The sequence below is a fragment of the Leopardus geoffroyi genome, chromosome B1 (assembly GCF_018350155.1).
Source record: "Leopardus geoffroyi isolate Oge1 chromosome B1, O.geoffroyi_Oge1_pat1.0, whole genome shotgun sequence".
NCBI classification, from domain to species: domain Eukaryota; kingdom Metazoa; phylum Chordata; class Mammalia; order Carnivora; family Felidae; genus Leopardus; species Leopardus geoffroyi.
Window position 1 is genome coordinate 119,531,841 of NC_059327.1, and position 27,772 is coordinate 119,559,612.

General features: G+C 39.8%; 1 protein-coding gene across 4 annotated transcripts in view; it reads left to right on the forward strand.

Moving 5' to 3' along the window:
- MANBA (mannosidase beta) overlaps positions 1–26,084 on the forward strand; it is a 112,107-nt gene extending 86,023 nt beyond the window's left edge. For all 4 annotated transcript variants that reach the window (XM_045471661.1, XM_045471679.1, XM_045471669.1 and 1 more), the window contains 5 exons: positions 4,523–4,687; positions 17,032–17,176; positions 20,580–20,722; positions 21,510–21,767; positions 24,765–26,084. In XM_045471661.1, coding sequence (XP_045327617.1) covers positions 4,523–4,687; positions 17,032–17,176; positions 20,580–20,722; positions 21,510–21,767; positions 24,765–24,989 — 936 coding nt within the window. In that variant the 3' untranslated portion in view covers positions 24,990–26,084. The remainder of the gene's footprint in view (positions 1–4,522; positions 4,688–17,031; positions 17,177–20,579; positions 20,723–21,509; positions 21,768–24,764) is intronic.
- The last annotated feature ends 1,688 nt before the right edge of the window (positions 26,085–27,772 follow it).

A 27,772-nucleotide genomic window follows, 5' to 3' on the forward strand; every position in this document is an offset into this window, starting at 1 on the left:
TGCTTTTGGTATTTTTCTTCCTTTCTAAGTTTTTAAAATGTTTATTTATTTCTTAGAGAGAGACAGACAGGGGCGCCTGGGTGGCGCAGTCGGTTGAGCGTCCGACTTCAGCCAGGTCACGATCTCGCGGTCCGGGAGTTCGAGCCCCGCGTCAGGCTCTGGGCTGATGGCTCAGAGCCTGGAGCCTGTTTCGGATTCTGTGTCTCCCTCTCTCTCTGCCCCTCCCCCATTCATGCTCTGTCTCTCTCTGTCCCCAAAATAAATAAACGTTGAAAAAAATTAAAAAAAAAAAAAAAGAGAGAGAGAGACAGACAGAGTGCAAGCAGGGGAGGAGCAGAGAGAGGGAGACACAGAATTCAAAGCAGCTCCAAGCTCTGAGCTGTCCGCACACAGTCCAACGTGGGGCTTGAACCCACGAACTATGAAAACATGACCTGAGCCAGAGCCAAAGTCAGAGGCTTAACCAACTGAGCCACCCAGGCATCCCTAAGAAACCATTTTCTAATCTAAGATCACAAAGTTATATTCCCGTGTTGTCTTCTGGTTTTAGCTCTTACATTTAGATCTGTGATCTGTTTTGAGTTAATTATTCTATATGGTATGAGGTAGGCATCCAGGTTCATTTTTTTCTGCATGTGGATATCCAAATATCCAAACACCGTTTATTGAAAACATTATTCTTTCCTCCATTGCTTGTCTTGACCCCTTTGTCAAAATCAATTAACCATAACTTTTAAGGTTTATTTCTGGATTCTCAATTTGTTTCTCATTGAACTGTGTAGTAAGTTTCGAAAGCAGGAAGTGTGAGTCCACCAACTTTGTTCTTCTTTTAAAGATTGTTTTGGCTGTTCTGAGTGCCCTCCACTGACATATCAATTTTAGGATCACCTGCCCAGTTTCTGCACAAAAGTCAGCTGGGATTTTGATAGGGTTTGTGTTGAGTCAGTAGGTCAGTTTGCAAAGTATTGCCATCCTAACAATATGAAGTCTGATCGACAAACTTGTAATGTCTTCTTTCATAATTTTATAGTTTCAGTGTACAAAGTGTATACTTCTTTAGTTCAATTTATCCCTAAGTGTTTTATTCTTTCTGTAAATGGAATTATTTTCTTAATTTATTTTCAAATTGTTCATTACTAGTATATAAAGAGACAATTGATTTTTTATATTGAACTTATATTCTGCAACCTTGCAGAACTTATTATCTTTAGTTTTTGTGAATCCTTTAGAGTTTTCTATGTATAAGAGCATCTGTGGATAGAATTAGTTCTACTTCCTCCTTTCCAGTATGGATGCCATTTATTAACTTTTCTTGACTAATTGCCCTGGCTAGAACCTCTAGTACAACGTAGAATAGAAATGGTGAGAACAGACATCTTTGTCTCATTGCTTATCTTAGAGAGAAAGCTTTGAGTCTTTTACTGTTTAGTAAGATGTTAACTCTAAGTTTTTTGTAGATGCCTTTTTTCAGGTTGAGCAAGTTCTCTTTTATTCCTAGTTGGTTGAGTGCTTGTATCATAAAAGGGTATTGGTGGGGCATCTAGGTGGCTCAGTCAGTTAAGTATCTGACTTAGGCTCAGGTCATGGTCTCATGGTTTGTGGGTTTGAGCCCCGCGTCGGGCTCTGTGCTGACAGCTCAGAGCCTGGAGCCTCTTCAGATTCTGTGTCTCCCTCTCTCTCTGCCCCTCCCCCGTTCATGCTCTGTCTCTCTCTGTCCCAAAAATAAATAAACGTTGAAAAAAAAAATTAAAATGTCCCTTTCTAGTTTGGGATGCATCACTTCTTTGTAAAATAATTATGTTTTCAACAGGCCATTATCAATATTGCACAGCGATTAAAAGCTTGGGCTATGGAATAAACAGATCTGGATTTGAATACTAAGAACTGCCACTCACTAGCTATATTGCCTGGGACAAATTGGTTAATCATTTTGAATTTTAGTGTCTTCATCTGTAAATTCGGTTTAATAGTAGTAAAATACCTCTTAGGGGAGGGTTGGGGGAAGAGAGAGAGAAAAAGAATGTGTGTGTATGTGTTTGTGTGTGTTTCTACATGCAGGTACTTGTGTGTGCATGTGATCATGTGTAAAGATTAAGTTAATTTATACATTGAAGCACTTAGCAGCAGTTCCTGTCACATAGCAACAGGCCATAAAATGTAAGCTGTTGTTAGTATTGATGTAATCCATTCTAGCCATAGGATTTGTATGAAAGTTTTATTGTCTCCAGAGCCATCTAGGTTTAAAGAACTAGAAGCTGGAGCTGGACTGTGCCAAGTAACTTAGGAACTTGGGCAAATCACTGAACCTTTCTGAGCCTCATCTCTAAAACAGAGCGATAATAATACCAACTCATAGATTGTTATGAGGATTAAATGAGTTAATATTCTTTTTTTTTCTAAGTTTATTTATTTATTTTGAGACAGAGAGCAAGAGAGAGCAGGGGAAGGTCAGAGAGAGAGAGAAAGAGAGAGAGAGAGAGAGAGAGAGACAGAATCCTAAGCAGGCCCTGTGCTGTTAGCAAGGAGCCCGATGCAGGGCGTGAACTCACAAACTGTGAGATCATGACCTGAGCTGAAATCAACAGTCAGATGCTTAACCAAATGAACCACCCAGCCGCCCCTAAATGAATCAATATTCTTAAAACAATTAGAGCCCTACCTGGCACTTTCTAATTCCTTTTGAGAACATTGTTAGAGCTGAAATGTATAAGACTTTCAAACCATGGCTGTTACAAGTTAGAAAGCTTTCTGCATAACAGATCAGGTTTACCAGTTGTGGGATACATTCAAATCATTACCCATCATAGGGCTGAGAAGCCTGAAGGTGTGTTTTAGGCTTTCGAAAGGAAGAAACATCGAAAGCAGGGAAAGGCTGGTAAAGGTGTGTACGTCTCAAATGTGTACAAGATGACTGTAAATACTAATACCTGTATTTTAAGAAACTGAAGCAATTAGTGTTCTCTAAACTGTCTGGTGATAATAGTTTTGAAAAATAGACATAATAATAAAAAATAATAATTTGGAAAAACTTCCATTTTAGACATGGCTAATGTACACTACTTACATTTTAGTATAAATAAATTCCTAAAGAGTGTTTTTCCTTTGAAGGTGACTGGTCTGTGCATTGCATGATTATAGGGAATTAAAAGTCATATTTTGTGAACAGGGATAAGATTTTTATTTTTATTTTTTTAAATTTTTTTTACATTGATTTATTTTTGAGAAGCAGAGTGAGACAAAGCGTGAGCGGGGGAGGGGCAGAGAGAGAAGGAGACACAGAATCTGAAGCAGGCTCCAGGCTCCGAGCAAGCGGTCAGCACAGAGCCTGATGCGGGGCTCGAACTCACAAACTGTGAGATCATGACCTGAGTTGAAGTCGGACGCTCAACCGACTGAGCCACCCAGGTGCCCCAAGATTTTTAATTTTCAAGGATTTTTGAGGGTGGGGTAGACTATGTTTTTCAAAGTTTCTGTGTAACTTGGATTAAAACTGATGTCTTCAAATGTAGGCAGCAATTGTCTTCTATCCTTCTCAAATGCTAGCAGAGCATTAAATCATAGGCCTCGAAGCCAGAATTATGGTCTATTTTTCTGTAAAAGGTACAGTATTAACATATGCATGGTACTTGTTTTTGTTTTTTACTTTGACCTGATGATAGCTTCTCCAAGAGATGAAGAAATAAATAATATAAATTGTGCCAAGTTAAAAAAAATTATTATTAGGGGAAAAGAATATCATTGTTTGGTTTGTGTCTTCAACTATGTAAAAATTAAACACATGTATAGATAAAATATATTTAGTAGTCATTGAGAAACAAATGAGCAAGTGACCGCAAAGCATTTACCATCGCAGCAGTGATATTTTATTTTTGTTAAAGAATTGACAGTTTTAACAGAATGCTGATTTCAGTCCGTTGTTCAATTTTGACAATTTATTTACCTGAATAAATAAAATGCCATTGGGGCGCCTGGGTGGCTCAGTCGGTTAAGTGCCCGACTTCGGCTCAGGTCATGATCTCACAGTCCGTGAGTTCAAGCCCCGCGTCAGGCTCTGTGCTGACAGCTCAGAACCTGGAGCCTGCTTCAGATTCTGTGTCTCCCTCTCTCTCTGACCCTCCCCCATTCATGCTCTCTCTCTGTCTCAAAAATAAATAAACATTAAAAAAAATTAAAAAAAAAATAAAATGCCATTGAAAACTAAACATAATAAATGTTTTAGAAACAGGAATAATGTTTTGAGAAGACAAGACTTTTGACAGAAATGCCAAAGTATAATTTTTCTAAAGGTTTGAGTAAGAGGACTGTGTAGATGCCAAGTCCTGGATTTGTGATTCAGCTTTGCACAGGGTTAGTCTTTCACCAATAATAAGGATGATGACAAAAACATCTCACATCTGTGAAATTAGAGTCGCAGAACAAACCTTGAGCTCTTTTCCAGTATGTAGAATACTTTTCAAGTTTGTCAGAAATGTTGTTTCACTCCTAACTTCCCAATTTGTACCTCTTATTCTCTGCTCCAAAGGTTTCATCTGAAAAGGACTGGTCTTACAACAGCGAATTTTCACTTCATCGACAACATCATGCAGGTGGAAATAATGAAATGCTGCTTCAGATTGGATTTCATTTCAAACTCCCAAAAAACACAGATCCATTACAGACATTCAAAGATACCATTTACCTTACTCAGGTAAGGCATTTTCATTCTGGAGTTCAACAGGTTCCTGCAGTTAACATAAGGGATCATGTAGAGTCTGTAAGCCTTACGTGGTGAAAAAATACTCAAGTTTTTATTTCGCCAATTGAGGAGATTATCTTCTTCAAAATAGATACATGATGACATGCAGTGCTTTTGCATTCGCCTCTCTTACACATTCTTGGCATTTGCCTCTCTTACAAAGAACAGCTCACAAAGCTCTACAACAAATTGTGCATTAAAATGTTCCCTAGCTCAAGATTACTATAAAGTTTTAGTAATTAAGACAATAGCATTTCCCAAGGACAAAATGGAACAATAGAACACAATAGAGTCCAGAAACAGACTTGTGTGTAATATAGTTACTTGACTGATGGCGATGATGCCACTGCAGTTCTGTGGGAAAGGATAGTTTATCAATAAACAGTGCTGTATCAAGTGGGTATCTTTATAAGAATTTAAGGAAATGAACTTTGATGCCATATACAAAAATTAATTGGTCAGTGATCAGAGACTCAATTGTGAAAGGTAGTATAATAACACTTTTAGGAAAAAAACTTATTTTCATGATCTTGGCAAAGATTTCGTAAACAAGACATTTAAAAAACACTAACTATGAGGGGCGTCTGGGTGACTCAGTTGGTTGAGCCTCTGACTCTTGATTTCAGCTCAGGTCATGATCCTGGGGTCATGGGATTGAGCCTCCGTGCTTAGTGTGGAGCCTGCTTAATATTCTCTCTCTCTCTCTCTCTCTCTCTCTCTCTCTTTCTCCCTCTCTCCCTCTGCTCCTCTCCTCCACTCTCTCTGTCTCTCTCTCTCTAAAAAAACAAAGCAAACAAGCAAACAAAAAAATCACTATGAAAGAAAATAATGATAAATTGGACTTCATTAAAATTACAGACTCTTGTAAATCAAGTCACAATTAAGAGAGGGAAAAGACAAGCCACAGATTGGGGAACCATATTTGTAATACATGTATCTGATAAAAGATTTGTATTCTGAATAAAGAACTTCTATAAAGTAACAAGAAAAAGACATACCTATTAAAAACGGACAAAAACCTTGAACAGGCACTTCACCAAAGAAGATATCCATATGGTCAGTAAATATATGAAAATGTGTTCGATTTCATTCTTAATCGAGGAAATGCAAATTGAAATCATGCCAGGGTACCCCTACGCAAGGCACACGATGTCATTTTAGCACAATGGCTAAAATTAAATAGACTAACAATACCAGCTGTTGGTGAGGATGTGTGACACCTGGAACTTTTAGACATTGTTAGTAGGAATAGAATTTTTTTAACCACTTTGGAAAATTTTATGGCAGTTTCTATCCAAGCTAAACATTTGCTTCCTCTTTGAATCAGCATTTGTACTCTTAGCTATATACCCAAGAAAAATGAGTGCATATGTCTGCCAACAGGCATCTAAAATAATGTTCATAGCAGCTTTATTCATAATAGCTCCAAAGTGGAAACAGCCTAGATGTTCTCTAACAGAAGAATTTATAAACAAATTATGGTATATTTCTATACCATAGAAATATATTCTATGGTATATTTCTATAATGGAATACTCCACGGCAATACAAAAGAATAAACTGCTGAAATCAGAATCAATTTGGATGATTCTCACAAACATGTTGAGCAAAAGAAACACTGACATTTCAGTATAGACTAGATAAATCGATTAGTGGTAACCCCTGTTGTGGAGGGCGTGATGAATTATGGTTAGAAAAGGGTATAAGAAAACTTTCTGGAGTGCTAAAAAAAAGCTTTATATCTTGATCTGGGTGCTGGTTACATGGGTGTATACACATGATAAAAATCACTGAGGCGTACATGTTCCATTATGCACTTTACTGGATTATTTTTTAAAACAGCTCTATTGAGATATTGACATACCATAAGATTCACTCATTTTAAGTGTAGTATATTTATCAAGTTATGCAATCGTGACCATAATCCAATTTTAGAACATTTCTGACATTCCAAAAAGGTCTCTTGCACCTATTTGCAGTTACTTTCCTTTCTCACCTTCAGCCCCAGGCAAACATTAATCTCCTTTCTGTCTCTATAGATTTTCCTTTTCTCAATGTTTCATATAACTAGACTCATACAATGTGTGATGTTTGCATCAGCCATCGGGCTTCTTTCACCTAGCACGCTGTTTTTGAAGTCCTTCCATGTTGTGGCGTGTACCTGTACTTCATTCCTCTTTCTTGCTCGATGGCATTCTGTTGTAATGGATATACCATGTTTTATATATACATTCATCAGTTGGTGGACATTTAGATTATTATCAATCTTTCACTTATGAATAGCACTACTATGAATATTTGCATACAAATCTTTGTGCACGTATTTTCATTTCCTTTGGGTTGAAATACACAACTGAAATTGCTCAGTTATATGGTAAATTTATGTTTAACTTTGTAAGAAACTATCAAAACTATAAGACTGTATTAAAGCCACTGCTTATAGGGGCGCCTGGGTGGCGCAGTCGGTTAAGCGTCCGACTTCAGCCAGGTCACGATCTCGCGGTCCGTGAGTTCGAGCCCCGCGTCAGGCTCTGGGCTGATGGCTCAGAGCCTCGAGCCTGTTTCCGATTCTGTGTCTTCCTCTCTCTCTGCCCTTCCCCCGTTCATGCTCTGTCTCTCTATGTCCCAAAAATAAATAAACGTTGAAAAAAAAAATAAAGCCACTGCTTATTAAAATTTTGTAAATATTTATTTATTTTTGAGAGAGAGAAACAGAGTGTGAGTGGGGAAGCAGCAGAGAGAGAGGGAAACACAGAATGTGAAGCAGGCTCTTGCCTCTGAGCTGTCAGCACAAAGTGCGACGTGGGACTTGAACTCATGAACCATGAGATCATGACCTGAGCCAAAGTCAGACGCTTAACCAACTGAGCCACCCAGGCGCCCCAAGCCACTGCTTTTTTATCTGATGTTTTTTCCATACTTGTTTCAAGTTTGGAGAGATAAGGCAGGAGCCTAATCCCAATCATAAGAGTTGATCTGAAGTAGATTAGAGGTTTTTGTTAAATATGATCACATTTTAAGTTTTGCATCTTTACACCTAAAAATATGCCAGTTTTTATCCAGACTCTTGCTCACCCTCATCAGTTTTCTCCTGTATAAAAACATAAAATTCTGGATGGAAGCTGAAGCAGAAAACTGTTAGCCAAAAGAACACTCTTTTTTGGAAGGTGATAAACTGATAAAGAGAATTTTATTATTTTAACCATCAGCTTATCAGTTAGGGAAGTTTTACCAGTGTGATGTGTAATTTGTGAACTTACCTCACAGAATACAAGTTAAAAGGTAAAGTTGATATCTGTCCCTTTTAAAGTGTTGAAGTTCATCATGATTAGCTTTTCACAGCCACTATTCTATAAAAGTGTCTTGGTATATGACACTTTGGTATCATATACCAAAGTTTTGGTATATGAAATAGGATGATCCTTATTTGTGTGTATACACATGTGAACCTTTTCAGCTGCTGTTTTTCATGCTGGCTGTCCTCCTCCCAGCTGTTCATTTTATTACTATTACTATTACTTTATTCTATTTCCTCAAAACCACGTTCAAGGTAAAATTTTTTAAGTTTGTTAATTAATTAATTAATTTTTATTTTTTATCTTTTATTTTTTGAGAGAGAGTGTATGTATGAGCAGAGGGGAGAGGCAGAGAGAGAGAGAGAGAGAGAGAGAGAGAGAGAGAGAATCCCAAGTAGGTGCCATGCTGTCAGCACAAAGCCCAATGCAGGGCTCTATCTCACGATCTGTGAGATCATGACCTGAGGTGAAATCAAGAATCAGATGCTTAACCAACTGAGCTACCCAGGCGCCCCCTCCTCAAAACCACATTCAGAGAACTGAGAGAAATAATTGTTCTTTTTGAACTCATTAGCATCAGAGGCACATAGTTAGGAGCTGGTTTTTGTTGGTGATGGCTTTCATCTGATAATTTAGCACCTGGATGGCTCAGTTGGCTAAGCGTCCGACTCTTAATTTTGGCTCACATCATGATCTCATGGCTCATGGGATTGAGCCCCAAGTCAGGCTCTGCACTGACAACATGAAGCCTGCTTGGGATTCTCTCTCTCTCTCTCTCTCTCTCTCTCTTACTCTGCTTGCTTGCATGCTCTCTCTCTCTCTCAAAATAAACAAGTAAACTTAAAAAAAAACTAGCACTGGTGTCTTATCAGGCATTGGCTTGGAATTGGATTTGTCCTTGTTAGTTCTACCTTGGAAGCTTCTGATGTACTAGGTGGGATCTGAGATGAAAAAAATTAAAATTATGATTTTTTTTGTTTTTATTGTTGGATTTTCTTGACTGAAAGATAGACAGGAAATGTTAGAGTAAAATGTTCTTTCTCCCCTTGCTCATTTGACTTTAGAACAATCATCTTTGACCTGTGCATTAGAAATAAAAACCTTGGGGCACCTGGGTGGCTCAGTCGGTTGAGCGTCCGACTTCGGCTCAGGTCGTGATCTTGCAGTTCGTGAGTTCAAGCCCCGCATCAGGCTCTGTGCTGGTGGTTCAGAGCCTGGAGCCTGTTTCAGATTCTGTGTCTCCCTCTCTCTCTGACCCTCCCCCGTTCATGCTGTCTCTCTCTGTCTCAAAAATAAATAAACGTTAAAAAAAAATTAAAAAAGAAATAAAAACCTTTCTTAGGTCCATTTTCTCTGGTCCTACTTCCACCCCCTGTTCTTTTTGTCATTGTCTGTCCTACTATTCTGAAGAACAGGGTACCTGCATGTGTACCATGTTTTAAGACATTCTATTAAGCATTTTTTTTTGCAACTTTCAGAAAAATCTTGGCTGAGAAAGCTATGCAGTACATTCCTTCACATTTAGATCTGTCCCTATCTTATCTTCTAACAGCAAAAGTATCCTAGGATTTTACTTCTTTAACTCTTCTAATATTCCAAAATAATCTTGCCTCACCTTTCCATCTCCTACCTTATCCTGTTATATTGTATTCCAAATAGCCTACTCACCTAGGCATACTCTCTTAAGCTGTGTCACACAGGCCTCACTGCCTTGTTTGAGGACTGTCTGTACTAACACTTCTGAACTGTTAAGGCAACTTACTCTGCCAGCATGGCCTCTTACTAGCCTAAGACTCAGAGAGTAAGCTGGGCTGGAGATAGTCTTTACTAACCCCTTAGCTTATAGCTCCCTCTAGTGCCTTCATTTGTTCTTCACATATTTGTTGAACATGCAATGAAGGCTAGATGCTTGGGGATATCCTTAAGAGATTCATATATATATTTTTAAGTTTATTTATTTTGAGAGAGACAGAGCCAGCATGAGTGGGGGAGGGGCAGCGAGAGGGAGAGAGAGAATCCCAAGCAGATTCTGCACTGCCAGTACAGGGCCTGATACGGGCTGTGAGATCATGACATAAGCTGAAAGCAAGAGTTGGATGCTTAACCAGCTGAGCCACCCAGGCACCTCAAGAGATTCATATTCTTTAGGGTCCATTTTATATTCCTGTGTTGTATGTAACTTGATCACAAGAATGAGAAAAAAGGCATTCTATGTTGTAGGCCCAGGTGTTGATGATACTTGCCACCCTGGAACAGTTATTTGTTTGGTAAGCAGCACTCAGATGTGATAGAAGATCCAAGCCATGCTGAGCTTCTAAGATGAATGGGATGGGTAAAGAAGGGGAATGAATGTGATATTATTAATAGAGTACATTACATACTAATATATATGCAACATGTAATTTAGCAGGCTAGTAGACTGTCAGAATTCTTTGGGTATCTACTACATGACTGGCCCTGGGCCATGAGATGCTTTGTATATCTTCTCATGTAATCCTAACAACATATCTGTGTTACTGTTTTCATTTTATAGTTGAGTAAACAGGCTCAGAAAGGTTAAGTATTTTGCCCAAGTTCTCAGGCAATGAATGCAGCAAGTTTCTGCCTTTTAAACTACAATATTATATCCCTTCACAATTAAGATAAGGGAAGTTCTTTAACTACTGAGGTGTTCGGTTGAATTATAACATCAATTTGTAGCAGTTAAATAAAGCAGACATCAGAAATTTGGCACATTAAAAAAGGCCTTATTGGAACAATAGAGAAAGTCAATAAAACCAAAAGTTAGTTCTTTGAAATGCTCAACAAAATTGAAAAAACTATAGCTATACTGGCCAAGAAAAAAAAAAGAGAAGATTCCAATTACTAAATTAGAAATGAAAGGGGCAACACTACTGTTGACCTTAAAGAAATAAAAAGATTGATAAGAGAATACTGTAAATAATTATATGACAGTAAGTCATTTAACCTAGATGAAACAGCAAGTTCTTTTCATAGAAAGACACAAATTATGTAAACTGACTCAAGAAGAAATAGAAAATCTGGGTAGACCTATGACAACTAAAAAGATTGAGTTCATAATAAAAAAACTTCCCCCTACAAAGATAGCTTTACTTGTGAATTCTAAAAAAAAATATTTAAAGAAGAATTAATACCAGTCTTTCACAAATTCTTCCCAAAAAACGGAAGAGGGGAAAACACTTCCTAACTCATTCTGCAAAACCAGTTTTGTTCTGATACTAAAACCAGACAAAGATATAAGAAAAGCAAACAGAGACTATTATCTTTTATGAGTATAGACGGAAAGAAATCTTCAATAAAATACTAACAATCCAAATCCAGCAGTATATACACTATACACTATACTCTATATACCATAATCAAGTGGGATTTATCCTAGAATACAAGATTGGTTCAACATGTGAAAGTCAATCAATGTAATATACCATATTAATAGAATAAAGGACAAATAACTACATGATAATCTTGGTAGATGAAGAAAAAGCATTAGACAAAGTCCAATACATTTTTGTGATAAAATTTTTTTTCAACAAACTAGGACAAGAAGAGGGCTTCCTCAACCTGGTGTGACAACTTATGGAGAACCCATCACTAATATCATTGAATAGTGAAAGACAGAAAGACAAAGTTTTCTTCCTAAGATAAGAAGCAAGATAGTCTTGCCACTTCTATTCAATATTGTACTGAAGATTCTAGCCAAAATAATTAAGCAAGAAAATCAAATAAAAGACATCCAAATTGGAAAGGAAGAAATAACACTATCTCTGTCTGCAGATAACATGATCTTATGTATGGAAAAACATAAAAAATCCACCTAAAAACCTAGGAGAGCAAATAAGTTAATTCAACAACATTGTAGGGTAGGAGATCAATATACAAATATCAGTTATATTCTAAGCATGAACAATTTGAAAATGAAATTAAATAATAACATTTACAATAGTATCAAAAAGAATAAAATATTTTAGAATATATGTAACCAAATAGATACAGGATTTACACTATGAAAATTAGAAAACATTATTGAAAGAAATTAAAGAAATAGAAAGACATCTGTGTTCATGGATTGGAAGACTAAATATTGTTAAGATGGCAGGACTCCCCAAATTGATAGACAGATTCAACATAATCCCTATCAAAATTCCTACTGCCATTTTCAGAGAAATGGGGAAAATGATCCTAAAATACATATGGAAATGCAAAGTATACAAAATGGAAAAAAAAAAATCTGGAAAAAGAACAAATTTGGAAGATTCACATTCCCTGCTTTGAAAACATAACTACAAAGCTACAGTAATCAAGATAGTGTGGTATTGACCTAAGGCCAGACATGTAGGTTGATTGAATAGAATTCAGAGTCCAGAAATAAACAAATAAGTCCATGATCAAATGATTTTCTCTAAGGGTGCCAAGACAATAAAATGGAGACAGAATAGTGTTTTGAACAAATGGTGCTGGAAAAAAGATATCCACATGTAGAAGAATGAATGTGGAGCCCGACCTCATATCATATACAAGAATTAACTTAAAATGGATGAAATCTAAATATAAGAGTTACAATTATAGGGGTGCCTGGGTGGTTCAGTCGCTTAAGCGTCCATCTTCGGCTCAGGTCATGATCTCGCAGTTTGTGAGTTCGAGCCCCGCATTGGGCTCTGTGCTGACGGCTTGGAGCCTGGAGCCTGCTTCATATTCTGTGTTTCCCTCTCCCTCTGACCCTCCCTGCTTGCACTCTGACTCTCTCTGTCTCAAAAATAAATCAATACTAAAAAAAAAAAAGAGCTGAATTTATAAAATTCTTAGAAAACATAGGTGTAAATCTTTGTGAATTTTGCTTTGGCAACAGTTTCTTAGATATGACACCTAAAACACAAGCAACCAATGAAAAAATAGGTAAGTTGTACTTCATCAAAATTAGAGACTTTTGTGTGTCAGAGGTCAATATCACAATAGTGAAAAGATAATCCTCAGAATGGGAGAAAAATTTTGTGAGTCATATATGTAATAAGGATCCATAATATGTATAAAAACTCTTAAATTCACTAATGAAAAAGACACCTAGATTAAAAAACAAGCAAAAGATTCAAATAAACATTTCTCCAAAGAAAATGACCAATAAGTACCATGAAAATATTCTTAACATCATTAGTCACTAGGGAAATGCAAATCAAAACCATAGATAACCACTCATACCCACTGGAATATCTATAATATTAATAATAAAGAATTATTGGTAAGTGCATTGTTCAGGGTTCTCCAGGGAAACAGAACCAATAACAAATATATATGAGATTTATTGTAGGAATTGGCTCACATAGTTATGGAAGCTGAGAAGTCCTACAATCCATCCACAAGATGGAAAACCAGAAAAGCCAGTGGTGTAATGCAACTTGACTCTAAAGGTCTGAGAACTGAGGGGCCACTGGTGTAAGTTCTGGAGTCCAAAGGCCCAAGAACCAGGAGCCCCATTGTCTAAGAGCAGAAGATGGATATCCCAAGTCAAAAAAGAAAGAGAAATGGTCTTCCTCTGCTTTTTGTTTAATTCAGGCCCTCAACTGATTGGATGATGCCCACCCACATTGGTGAGGATGGATCTTCTTTATTTAATCTTCTGAATCCCTAGAAACATCCTGACAGGTACACTCAGAAATCATTTTACCAGCCATTTGGGCATCCCTTAGCCCAGTCAAGTTCACACGTAAAGTTAACCATCACAGTAAGGATGTAGAGAAATTGGAACCCTCGTATGGTTGCTGGTGGGAATGTAAAGTGATTCAGCTGCTGTGGAAAAGCTTGTCAGTTTCTCAAAAAGTTAAACATTGAGTTACCATAGGACTCAGAAGTTCTACTTTTAGGTATATATCTGAGAATATTGAAACACGTGTTCACGCAAAAACTTGTGCACAAATGTTCATAGCATTTTTCAGAGCCAACAAGTTAAAACAATCCAAATGTTCATCAACTCGTGAATGGATAAATAAAACGTGGCATACCTATACAATGAAATATTACTCAGCAATAAAAAGGAATTGAATAATGATACATGCTACAACATGGATGAACCTTGAAAACATTATGCTAAGTGAAGAAAGCCAGTCACAAAGGCTGTATATTGTATCATCCCACTGATATGAAATGTCCAGAATAAGTAAATCCATAGAGACAAAAAGGAGATGAGTAGTTTTCACATAAGGAGGAGAAGAGAGAATGCTGTTAACCAGTACAGTACTGTGTTTCCTTTTGGGGTGATAACATTCTGGAATTAGGTAGTGGCGGGAGTGCACAACCTGTGCCTACGTTGTAAGCCAATGAATTGGAAAACACACAGGGGAATTGTATGGTATAAATTGTATCAGTTTATAACATGGCTAGATTGGAAGATTCTTATCCTCAGGATACTTTTAAGTATATAAAGAATATAAGTCACATTCTGTCAGGAGGGCTTAGTCACATGGCTACCCCTAGTTCCAAGGGCAAGGGGTGTGCTTCTGAAGCATGTAGCCCTCCTACAGCTCTGTCACCCTGGTGGACAGGGGTAATGGGTTTTTGTAAACAGTTGGCAATCTCCATCACAGTGGCAAAGCTGGAATTGGAACCTAGGTCTTGGTGGGTCCTGGTCCAATTTCTTTTTACCCTACCATCTGTTTCTCCAAGGAGACTGATTTCATAAGTGTAATCAAGCAAGCTGCTGAAAATAGACTTTTTTGAAACTAAAATAAGATTTGTCTGCTAACAGAGGGACTGAGTAGCCTAGGAAATGACTAAGCATTTATCCTTCTTATGTGCAAAGGCTGTCCTCTTTAGGGAAGGATGCAGGAGTGTATACATACAGGTCCAGTTTTGAAAAGGAAAGAGGCAATTCCAGGGATTTTCTAGGGAAGTGCGATTGTACAACGTCCCATCAAGAAGCATAGTGGGCAATGGCCTTCTGCATCTTTATGAACAAAGGTGTCATTCATTAGCCCTGATCGGCATCCACCGATTTGGGTAAACCCAGATCCACGATACTGGCGTGAAACCGTCTGTCTGTGGTGTCCACTGCACTGTGCCAGAGCCGGAGCACTAGAGTCTCGATTATCCTCCTTCACACCAAGTTCAGATGTGACACGCCACTAGTTAGGGCTTGCCTAGTGCCATTTGCCTTTCGTTGCTAGCCCTAAGGGGTAGGCAATCCTGCATGCTTGTAAACAAAGTTTTTAAGTTTAAAAATTCTCAAAGACTGTAAATATTTACCTGTTAAACCAGAAAAGATAAACTACAGTGAGGAAATTGTTAGAATAGATAGACCAAAATAAATATATCTTGCAAGTGTAGTTCTGAAAATTGAAATAGAGACTGGAAATTCAGATGTTTGGGGGGACCAGGCAGGTATTTTAAATGCATGGGAGTATGGCTATTGGGAATTGTGGCAAAATGGAACATATAAACCCTGACTTAAGACATTAAATAACATCCAAATAAGAAACAAAAAACACCTGCTTCAAAACAAAACAAAACAAGAACCCCTGCCTCTGGGCCAATTAAAATCTGTGTGGGGCAAAGTTCAGCTTGGGGGCCACCAATTTATAGCAACCTCCTGACTGGAATCTAATATAGCAATATGCAATAAGGAGTCCAACATTTGTTGCATAAAGAACACAAGAACATAAAATGTTCTTAGCTCCTGCATTTAAAGAAACAAAACTGGAAACCATTCAAATGCCTAATAATTGAGGAATGATTAATCACACATTGGTAAAACTGTATAGCCATTTAAAGCACAGCGATGCTAGCCAGCGCGGGGCATGGAAATGCACACATGTGAAAACTAAGTTACACTAAGTTACAAATGTATATGTTACCACATGTGTTAACAAAGATTGGAAGAGAATTTGGAGCAATGTAAATAATTGGATGCCCCGAGACTTTTTTTCCCCCTGAAAAGAAGCTTAAATTCACCATGAAGAAAAAGAAAATCCAAGTCACCTCTACTAAGGCTATGAGTAAAATATCTAGGTGTCCTCTGAATTCGATCCAGTTAAGCACAAGCATGACTATTTCATAGCTTATGGCTTTGTCCTAGAAGTTTTCTGTTTTGCCGGAAAGAGATAATTTCCTACTCTGGTTATACACTGATATTTTGTTCCCACTTCAGAATTCTGTTTTTACTTCTTTCTTATTTATCTTTCCTGTTTCCTATTTAACCTCTTTCCTATTTTACTTCTTTCCTACTTTATAAATGTGGATCCTAGGAAAGAGTCCAGTCCCACACTGGATGGTCTCCCACTCCTAGCCCCTACAGTCCGTTCTTCTTTCAGTCAGTAGTGTCTTCTTGTGGGCATTCAAATCTGGTCACTTCACCTGTCAGCATACAGGCTTTCCTTGACTTCCAGTTGCCTCTAGGGCACACACCAAAATCTTCCCAGGTCTGATCCTGGAATCTCACTGGCCTCTCTTCCATTGCTCCGGGCTTTTTGCTCTCTGGCCACCCTGGCCTTTCATTCTGGGCCTGTGCATTTTCCCCTCACTACATGCATCCTCTTTGGCTGCTAGGTTCTGTCCTCTCTCTTTTTGTCTTCTCCTTTTTCTCAAATGTTTATTTATTTTTGAGAGAGAGAGAGAGCGAGCAGGGGAGGGGCAGAGAGTCAGGGGCAGTGGCAGAGGAGCAGGGAGAGGCAGAAAGAGAGAGGGAAGGGGTGCCTGGGTGGCTCAGTTGGTTAAACGTCTGACTTCAACTCAGCTCATGATCTCGTGGTTCGTGGGTTTGAGCCCCACGTCAGGCTCTGTGCTGACAGCTGGGAGCCTGGAGCCTGCTTCGGATTCTGTGTCTCCCTCTCTCTCTGCCCCTCCCCTGCTCGTGCTCTGTCTCTCTCTGTCTCTCAAAAAATAAAACGCTTACACACAACTTTAAAAAACACCCTCAAGCCTGCTGTTTTCTCAGACCTAAACACTCACATGGAACAATAACACGTGTGCTTCAATTGCTCTCCCCTGAATCAGGTGATGCAGGCGCACTGTGTCAAAATAGAGACTGAATTCTACCGCCGCAGTCGCAGCGAGATAGTGGATGGAAAAGGACACACCATGGGCGCACTTTATTGGCAGCTGAATGATATCTGGCAGGCTCCCTCCTGGGCTTCCCTAGGTAAGTGTTTCAGCATTCGTTGTGCATGTGAGAGAAAGCAATACCTGTGCGGAGAGGCACTGAGAAAGCACAGGGCCCGCGGGGTCAGATTAACCCAAGTAGAACCCCTTCGCAGGGGAGGGGAGGTTCCCCAGGGGCCTATGAACCACCCCGCCCCCCTTCCTAGTCTTTCGGGGGAGCCTCAGAGGCAGCCCGGTTTGAGTTCTGGGCTGTGCAAAGTCACAAAAGCGGGCTAATCCAGGGGATAGATTCATGCATGAAGATCTCAGCCATGTGTCTCATCATTATTGCTTAAAAATTTGAATTTAATTAGGAGGACTTTCCAAGCAAAAGAAGTATTTACTTAAGCATCTTTTCTTCTAAATTATTTAGATGAATTCAACCATGTGGAAGGCTGGCCCAAGTAAGTGTTAGAATATCCTTTTCCTAGATTCCCCTTTAAGCACCCCCCCCCCCCACCACCACCACTTACGACTTCCAAGGTCTTATTTTTGCCTTATTTATCTCTAGGAGAAAGGTAGTAGAGTCAGAAATCCAAGTAGGAAGAGTTATCAGTTGAACCTGTTTAGTTGGCAACACATATGACTGGCATGGTGCCTGCAGTTGAATTATTCTGTTTTGATACATTTTTTAAAAGTATGGAGTAATAATGATTCTTTGGCGTTCACTAGAGGTGGTTTGAAGCAAAGTTCAGTCAGAAATATAAACAAATGTTTTGGGTCAAAAATGAGGCAAGGCCATAAAGTAAAAAAGCCACTTTGCTGGGGGAGGCTCTTAAATTAGCTGTGGAAGTAAATCCAAGGAGACCATTGCCTGCATGCTTTGATTAGTGCTGAATCACCTCTTGCAGGAAATTGGAGTTTTGATCCAGTTTCTCTGACCAAAGTCTTTATCAACACCAACCAGATAAAAGAGTATTGAGTGAGAATCAGGGGTAGACGCGGGGGGAGTAGCCTTTCTGGGACGCTTAAAGCTGGACAAAGAGATATTGTTCAGAGACACTTAGACCCTGACCCTGCCTTCTGTATGTGGCTGAGCTTGTGGACTCCTGGAGCAGAGTTTAGTTCAAGAGCTGGAAGAGTCCAGTCTTTGTAACTCTTCCCTTAAACGACTGCATGCAGATTCTTTGAATGAGTTCTTTAGAAAGGGTGACTAAACCCAAGTACAGGTGTATGATGGCAGAGCAAGAATTTGTTTTCTAAACTCTTGCAGGATGGTGCCTCCATGGAGAGGCTCACCATCTTCTTCTACCTGTTACCGAAAGCAAGAGCCTGGGAGAAGGTGTGACAGGTTATGCTGTGTCTGTTCTTGCTCTGGGCAGCCTCATAGCCTCTGTTTAATCCTGCTTCAATGGCTCAATAAATCTGGTGTGCAGGTGGGGTAGGGAAAAGTACGTGTCACCTCTTATCACCTGAAATAGCGATACCTCAAAGGTATCATAGCTGCTTGGAACCGAAAGATTCTTATATATTTCCTTTTAAAAAATAAACCTCATTTTTAGTTACAATTTTGCAAATACAGAAATCCACCTGGACATTTTATTTTGCTTGACTCATCAACTTGGACAGTTACAGAGCTAATGGAAAAGCCAGAAATCACATAGCATTTTTAGCTGATTATGTAGGATATTATATTGGTATCCATACTTTGTCACTGATTAGCAACTAGTGTGTGTCCTAGTGAGACCTTTTGTTTCCATTGCTGTTCTCCTGTATTCTGCGTGTGACCATGAAGTTAGAACTGCGCACGTGAGGTCTCCCCTGTAATGGATACCACATGTGAGAGTGTGCACGTCACCTCAGGTCTGAGCCATCTTCCATTTATGAGAAAGCTTTCCAAATACAGTTCACCCTTGAACAACATGGGGTTGAACTGTGGGGGTCCAGTAATATTAGGATTTTTTTGGTAAATACAGTACAGTACTATAAATGTATTCTGTCTTCCTTATGACTTTCTTAATATTTTCTTTTCCCTAGCTTGCTTTATAGTAAGAACACAGAATATAATATATACAATACACAAAATATGTGTTAATTGAACAATTAACACAATACACAAAATACATGTTAAATAAACAATAATTTATGTTATTGGTAAGGCTTCTGGTCAATAGTAAGCTATTAGTAGTTAAATTTTGGGGGAGTCAAAATTACACACAGATTTCTGACTGCACAGGGTTTGGTGCATATTAACCCCTATATTATTCAAGGTCAATTGTGTTAGTTCTAGTTCATTTTATAGATCTAATAGGAAAGGCCTGTCCACCCCTCCCTGTTTGTTGTTTTTAAGGGGAACTATTATGAGTTGTGACTGAAGGGCTGAGAGTTGAAATTTGCAAAATTGGAAGAAATTCTTTCTATTTGAACTTCAAACCACATTCCTACATGTCAGCAACGTGCACTGTGAATTCTGGACATGACATCTCCCCCCCACACCCCACCCCCTCACCCCTCCTCCCCGCTTCCCTTCCTGCCATCTCTCTTGAAGTTGTTCAGAAGTGCAGTGCTTTGTGGGGAAAGATCTTCTTTCCGAAATAGAGGCATGTTGAACATATATTTTAGTTTGTGGATTAAGCATACCACACATGCCAACAGGGCACAGAAATAATAGATTCTCAAAAGCTTCTAATTGTATCTGAGCAACTGCCATGAATTGTCATCTGTGTGTTCTCCAGTCTACATTTGCCAGAGGTATTTGTGATAATGGTGGTTTTATTTCACTCAGAGGATTTTGTGTGTATGGGAAAAGGAGACTGTGAGTTTTAAATAACTCTTTCTGTTACTTTTTAAATTTTTTTCAGTGTTCTATGCTTTTTTCAGGTATACTGTGTAGTGATTCGACATTTGTGTACATTACAAAGTGCCCACCATGATTAAGTGTAGTTAGGATCTGTCACCATATAAAGTTATTACAATATTATTGACTGTGTTCTCCATAACTCTTATAAATGAATATTTATAATATTTGATACAATTGTAGCATTTTCTTACGATTACTAATATATGTAACATTTTTATTGCCGCCCTACTGATTTCCTTCTTCATGTGTATGTAGTAAAAAGGACCTTTGGTACACTGAGCTCCTGGAAGCAGAATTATGTATGAGAAAGTGCTACCTAGGAGTCAGGTCTGGGCTGATTAAATGTTTGATTAAAATTAAATGTTTGATTTAATGGCTTGAGCCTCCGTTTCCTCATTTGTAAGGTAGATGTTAAAGATGTAAGAATGCCATGAGGTAATGTCCAGAATGTTCCGAGCCCTCAACAAATGTGCGTTCCTGCCCCTGTGGACTCTCCCTCCTGTGCCCAGTCCCTGGAATCCTGACAAGTCAGACACAGCTGGACCACGGGCAGGATAACCCTGACTGTCTCACCCTGGCCGTGTCTTAACTTTCCTATTTTTAGAATATGGAGGAAAGTGGAAAATGCTTCATTACTTTGCTCGACATTTCTTCGCTCCACTCTTGCCAGTGGGATTTGAGGATCAAGATGTGTTTTTCATCTATGGTGTGTCAGACCTTCACTCTGACTGTAAAGCGACGCTCACTGTAAGTTGCTTCGTTTTTTTTCTCTTTAAGATGGAGAGTTTTTGATTATTTCTTGAGTGATTTGGTTATAGTTCTTGCAGGAAAAAGAAAAGAGAAAACAATGCTAGGCAAAAAGAGAGGGTAGAACCTCAAAGAAGTCCTGGGGCACCTGGGTGGCTCATTTGGTTAAGTATCTGACTTCAACTCGGGTCATGATCTCGCAGTTCATGAGTTCGAGCCCCGCATTGCTCAGAGCCTGGAGCCTGCTTCTGATTCTGTGTCTCCCTGTCTCTCTGCCCCTCCCCTACTCATACTCTGTCTCTGTCTCTCAAAAATAAATAAACGTTAAAAAAATTTCTAAAAACAAAAAAATTAAAAAAAAAAAAGAACCTCAAAGCAGTCCTGGGAGGCTGCAATTTGGAGGACACTGTGAATAGGTGCCAGTTACAGAATAACAACAATACACCAGGTCGTGTGTGTTCCATGGATTACTTTGTTTAATTCTCACAACCGCCTGTGAAGCCAGTGCTGTTATTATTCTCATTTTACATGTGGAGAAACAGAGCCTTCCAGAAGTCGAGTCACTTGCTCAGTTACATGGTAGTACATAGTAGGACTGGTCGAACCCTGTTCAACCCAGGGTTCATAGGCTCTTAACCAGTTCTGCTGTTCTGACTTGCATCTATTATTACTGGTGTTCTCTAAAAACACAAAACAAAACAAAAACAAAAACAAAAACAAAAACAAAACACAATAGTAACCAAGTAACCAAGAATGTTTGGTTTTGCTCTGTCTTGTGTCTCCCTAGGTGAGAGTCCACACGTGGAGTTCCCTGGAGCCCTTGTGCTCCTCTGAGACTGAGCGTTTTGTCATGGAAGCAGGGAAGGCCGTTCTCCTATACAAGGAGCAGGTGCCTGCATTGTTGGGGCGTTGTGGGAACTGTACCCGGCAAAGCTGTGTGGTTTCCTTTTACCTTTCAACGGACAACCAACTTGTGAGCCCAACCAACCATCACTTCCTGTCTTCGCTGAATGAGACCGTGGGGCTCCAGAAGGCACACATCACCGTAAGTACCAGTGGCCTGGGGTCACGGTGGCCTTGCAGACCTGCCCTGCTTTGGGGGCAAGCACGCTGCATTCTGCATTTTGCAAATTTTCTCCTGGGTGCTGAGTTTACCTGGGACCTGGGAAAGGTCAGCCTCTTCCTACTAGAAGCAAAGACCAAATGACTTTTTTTCAAACTCAGTGTTTGTCAAAGTTTAGGGTTCCTGCCATCCTGCTATCCCTTGGCCCCTCCGGAGTGGGGCTGGAGCAGAGGGCAGGAAGCGGCAGTGGGAGTCATCACCGCCGATGGCTCCTGCACTGACTGCATTCCAGGCTCTGTCCCCGGGGCTCTGCTGCCTCATTCCTGAAGTATGAAGTGCTGCATTGACACTGGAGCAAACCTGTGTAGAGGGGAGGAGTAACATGCTGCAGCCAGGAAGCCCCAGGAGAAGCATGCTGATTTTGAGTGTTTAAGTAGAGTCTATGCATGTTTTTTAATGTTTAGTTTTGAGACACAGAGACAGAGCGTGAGCAGGGGAGGGGCAGAGAGAGCAGGAGACACAGAATCCAAAGCAGGCTTCAAGCTGTCAGCACGGAGCCCGACACAGCGCTCGAACCCACGAGCCCTGAGATCATGACCTGAGCTGAAGTTGGACGCTTAACCGACTGAGCCACCCAGGCGCCCCGAGTCTATAAATTTTTAAAAATATCCCTCAGGGGCACCTGGGTAGCTCATTTGGTTGAGCATCAGACTCTTGATTTCGGCTCAGGTCATAATCTCATGGTTCATGGGATCAAGCCCAACATCGGCCTAAGATTCTCTCCCCGTTTGCCCCTCCCCCCTCTTGAAAATAGAAAAAAGAAATTCCCTCTACTCTCTTTGATTTACTGCTTCAAAGTAGCTTGATCACCAAATCTATAATTGCCAAGAAGAAAATGGGATGACCAGGATGTGTTGTTATAAAAATTGTGCAGCTGGAGACCTTGGAATCTGTATAGTTGATTTAAAACCTTTCCTACCCTTTCCCCCACACACAGTGATTAAATGTATTCTTCAAGAAAGTTTTATTCTCTAATTTTAGTGAAGTTTAAGCTTGTTTTACACCTTTATTTAATTGAGAATGCTTTAGTGAGAGGGTTTTTTTGCATTTACTTAAGACTTTTTTTTTTTTTTAAGAGAGAGAGAGAAATTGCATGAGCATGGTAGGGGCGGATCTTAGCAGGCTCCACACTCAGTGTGGAGCCCAACGTGGGGCTTGATCTCATGACCATGAGATCACAACCTGAGCCGAAATGAAGAGTGGTTTCATTTCGGAGAAATGACTGAGCCGCTTGACTGAGCCACCCAGGCGTCACGCATTTACTTAATCAAATAAAAACTCAGTCTTTGAACTGAAAACATATCTTTCTCAATAGCGAAATATTCACATAACGAAATACAAATTATCTATAATAACTGATGTGGAACAGCTAGGAAGGGAATTATATATATTGATGTAGTTTCTTTACAGAAAAAAAAATGAACAAAACCAAAAAATATGTAGCAGATAAATTTGCGATCTCTAGACTTAGGATTTTGAAATCTCTTTCTCTTTCCTAAGCCAGGCCTTCATGAGCCTGGGACAAGTGGGTGTGAGAGAAAAGTGGGACTTGTTCCTTTGTCCTACCTCATTTGGATTTCAATGAGACCTGCCCTTCCTAAAGGGATGTAATAATAGTAACCATAGCTAACATTTGCTGCCCGCTTAATATAGGCCAGACGCTTGGGTGCGCTATCCCCAGTAGGATGCTGGGAAATTGTTTTCCATGGCTCCCTGAAGCCAGGGTACAAGCTCGAACCTGGACTCTGCAGTGAGATTGAGATGCGACTTCTGACTGGAAGAAGGCAATACGAGGGAGCAGGCACCAGTGTGGCTTCTGGCTTTGGCTTTGGAGCAGCAGTAGCCGGGGCCTCCTGGCAGCTGTGTGGGCCGGATGTGGGGCCAACCGTGTGAATTGCATGCCTGGGACTGACTGCTTTAGGGTCTTCACCGAACAGCTGGGCGGCATGATTTGGGAATGTAACCTCTTGCTTCAGTCCTGAATCTCTGACCCTCCGAGAGATACCTAAAACATCTTAAGTTTCTTTTCTGTTTTCTCCAAAGTATGGTTTCTTGTTTATAGCTCAGGACCCTGCATGATACGTAAGGCCAAAATGATATATAGTAAAAACAGTGCCCTGAAATTCTTCATGCCACATATAATATGTAACGTCAGCCCTACCGTGTGGCATGTGTGCATGTTGAGGAGTCATGTTTCATGTCAAATGCACAGCTTTAAATACCAGATCACACTCAGCTGCAGGCTCACTCTGAGAACCTCACAAACCCCTACCCTCGGGGCACAGCCCAACCTGGCCTCACTTTAGCATGTGCTAATTGGCTAGTTCATGGCAGGACTGAAACTGCACTGTCCTTTGCTGATATTGTGTGGGATTCACACATGTTAAACGTGCTAATGATGTGACTTTATGGGACCATGCAATGAAAGAGAGAAAACTCCAACGGTAGAGCTTTTGTAAGTGCCTGGCAGGCGGCTGTCTAGGTTGCTGGATCTTTTCAGAAGACAAGCTTCATGGCTGTGCTCTGCAGCCAGCGCCGCATATATCCTGAGAAAGTCATTTCAGCTTCCCGGCCCTTATGCAAAAATGTTCCTCCCTTGATCCCCTGAGAAAAACTGTGAAGGACACAATGCTTTGAGCTTCTTGTGAACCACTCTCCTTAATAATTAGAGACTGCATGTTTCTACACTTGGCTTGAGATTACAATTTGGTAATTTCCCACAGCCTTAAATAAATTTTCCGTGTTTTTTTTTTTTTTAGTATCTGACACAGTGCATGGAATATAAGACTTTGGCAACTGCAGGACCCAAGTTGTAGCGAATGTGCTCCTTCATGGGCCACAGCAACGTTCCGATAGGTATTGTGTGTAGAATAGATAGATCTCCCCTCATCGTTCACTTAATTTATCTTTTTCTTTCAGGCCAACATCTCCCAGCAAGGTGACACATTTGTGTTTGATCTGGAAACCTCGGCTGTCGCTCCCTTTGTTTGGTTAGATGTAGGAAGCATCCCCGGGAGATTCAGTGACAATGGTTTCCTCATGACTGAAAAGACACGGACTATATTATTTTACCCTTGGAAACCCACCAGCAAGAGTGAATTGGAGCAATCTTTTCACGTGACTTCCCTGACTGATACTTACTGAGGGGTTACAGGTTGTATTTTCAGCGAACTCTGGAATAAAGCATTTCGAAGGCACCGGCCGAAGCTGAAGACAAGTTGAAGAGGCTGAGAAATGTGTCTGCTTGCGGCCACACATCTGATTCATCGCTCTGTGAAGACTTTGTACAGAGCATTCTTTCGGGAAAGGTTGTTGACTCAGGTGATATCCTCCAGCAAGGCTGTGCATCGGTGTTCCTCTGTGCCAGGACTGTAGTTTTATCCCTGCCCCCACAGCTTTAGCAAAGCCATGACCCAGTTATGACCCAGTTGTAACCCAGCCACCTCCTCCTACCCGGGAGAGGAAGTCCACACATAAAGTCCTCTCGGGGAATCGCAGGAACATGACCATTGCGGTATCTGTGGAAGGTTGTGAGGTCATGTAGGCCTCTCCTAGTTAGCTTTGAAAAATAATGAATAATCACAGTGAAGCTGCTTTGTTATTATTCCCTGAGGAAATGGAGGTTCAACGGTCACAACAGAGAGAGATTTCTGGGTAGTAGCCACGTTGTTGTTTTTGTTGCTGGAAAGTTTGGGGTGTTGACTGTCGCCATTTGATTACTTTTTTGGGTAGGGTTCTTTTTTCCTTCGTGGGTTTTGTTATAAAATATTGTTTTGACAATAACAGCTTCTTTTTTTCAAAGGCCATTTAGAGTGATTCTCCTTTGAAAAATAAGCTCACATTGAAATGGACATCACTGTGGTCACTCTGGAAACTTCTGCGTGTCATATGCTGTCACCTGTAATTATGTATGGGTTGTAGATGTGGCTAAATCCAATGAACTTTCCAATTCAAAGGCTGTGAGTTAGATTTATATTTGTTGACCCTGGCAACAAAGTGGTGTTTCTTTTAGCTTCGGTTTCAATCATTTTATATTAATATTGATTAATTGTAAGTTGCTGTAAATTTGTTTTATTATACATGATCATGTTTATAAATTATATTGATAATGAAACAAATGGGTCAAAATGTTAATAGATGAGGTGTGTAGGAATTCTTTTGGACTGCTTTTGTAACCTTTCCATAAGTTTGAAACTACATCAAAAATTAAAAGTTACATAAATTGCACTGACAACATGATATTTCATCTGTGGCTTAATCATTCCATAAACATTCATTTGCGCCCATTATTGTGCTGGGCATGAATTTCCCTTTAGCTCTCAGCAACTTTTTATTCTACTTGATAAACTGGGAGAGTTTAAAGAATCTAAATTAAGATGTTTGAAGGGTTTTCTCTGGGAAGAATCCTGTAATTGGTTATGGAATGGACTGGCGGTGAGAGTCTGGCTTTAAAATCAAGACGAATTAGGGGTGCCTGGGTGGCTTAGTCGGTTTTGCCACTGACTTGGGCTCAGGTCATGATCTCACGGCTTGGCACAGGAGTTTGAGCCCCGTGTCAGGCTCTGCACTGACAGCTCGGAGCTGGGAGCCTGCTTCAGATTCTGTGTTTCCCTCTCTCTGCTTCTCCCCCACTCGCGCTCTGCCTCTCTATCTCAAAAATAAACATTTAAAAAAATTAAATTAAAAAAATAAAAATAAATAAAATGAAGACTAATTGGATAATAGATTGATTTTAAGATGTGAGAAGATTTAGGCCACAGTTCAGTGACTAAGAAGAAAATAAATGCAGACAACCTGGCCTCTCCTTCAATATCTAGGAGTCTCCTCATTTTATGTGTTATTTCAATATATATATATAAAAAAGTCTTATGAAGGCCTGGGATTTGGGGATGCAACTCAGAAGCTTCTTACTTGATAAATATATAATTTTCTTGTCACTGTTGAAATTCTGTTTTATCAAACAATTGCTGAAGGACAGGGACACTCTTCCGTATCAAAGTAAAGAATTTTCTGGGCCGGGTGCTCTGTGAGGTAGGCTTTGAAATGCATGAGCCATAATTTACATCACAATTCTGCCCTTACCCACTCAATCAAGTTACTTAACTTCTGTGTTCAGTGTTCTTGCGGTGAGATGGGAATAATTACATTCACCCTGTACCTTTGTTTTGAAGAATAAGTTTTAAATTTAGTTGGAGGGCGAGGCCCAGTGCTGGCAAGTAATGAGGGCTCTGTAAATGGAAGCACCATCCTGGGATGTGAGAGAAGGCAGGGTTTCCAGCCACACTGACATGGGTTGCAAACCCCAGGTTCTGAGGCCTAATGGTTGTATAACCTGGGGTTACCACTTGACCTTCTCTTTAGCTCATCTGTAAAATGCAGATAATCTCTAACCTTCAAAGGTAGTTCTGTGGACTAAACAACAGGAGCAAAATAAATGCTGAATAAATGGTGGTTGCACTTTACTTTTTTTTAACATCGTAATCATTTTTACCCAATTAATACATGAGGCAAGAGTAAAACTGAAGCAAATAAAGGCAGATGTCTTCCAGATGTATTTTTAAGAGGGGAAACAGACATCAGAACAGAATGAATTTGTAAAGGAAGAATAAATTAATGAACAGACATAAATATAAGCTGACAACAACTGTTGAAAGGAGAGAAATATGCTACATACACATCATTTCTGTAGGAGAACGGTAACATTGGAAACATTCTTCCACACTCATGTGTGGCACTGTGGTTAGTCATTTCTACCATCTTAATAGATTTTATTTTGCCACATTTACTGGATTAGAGTCTGATGTGCTCACTCTTGGCTTTGGGTTTGAGAAGACTTTTCTGGTAGTAGTTATGCAAATATTAATAGAATGCAAGGATCCGGTCCTTCTGCTGCACTGGATGCAAAGCACATTCCGGAAAGTGTGAGA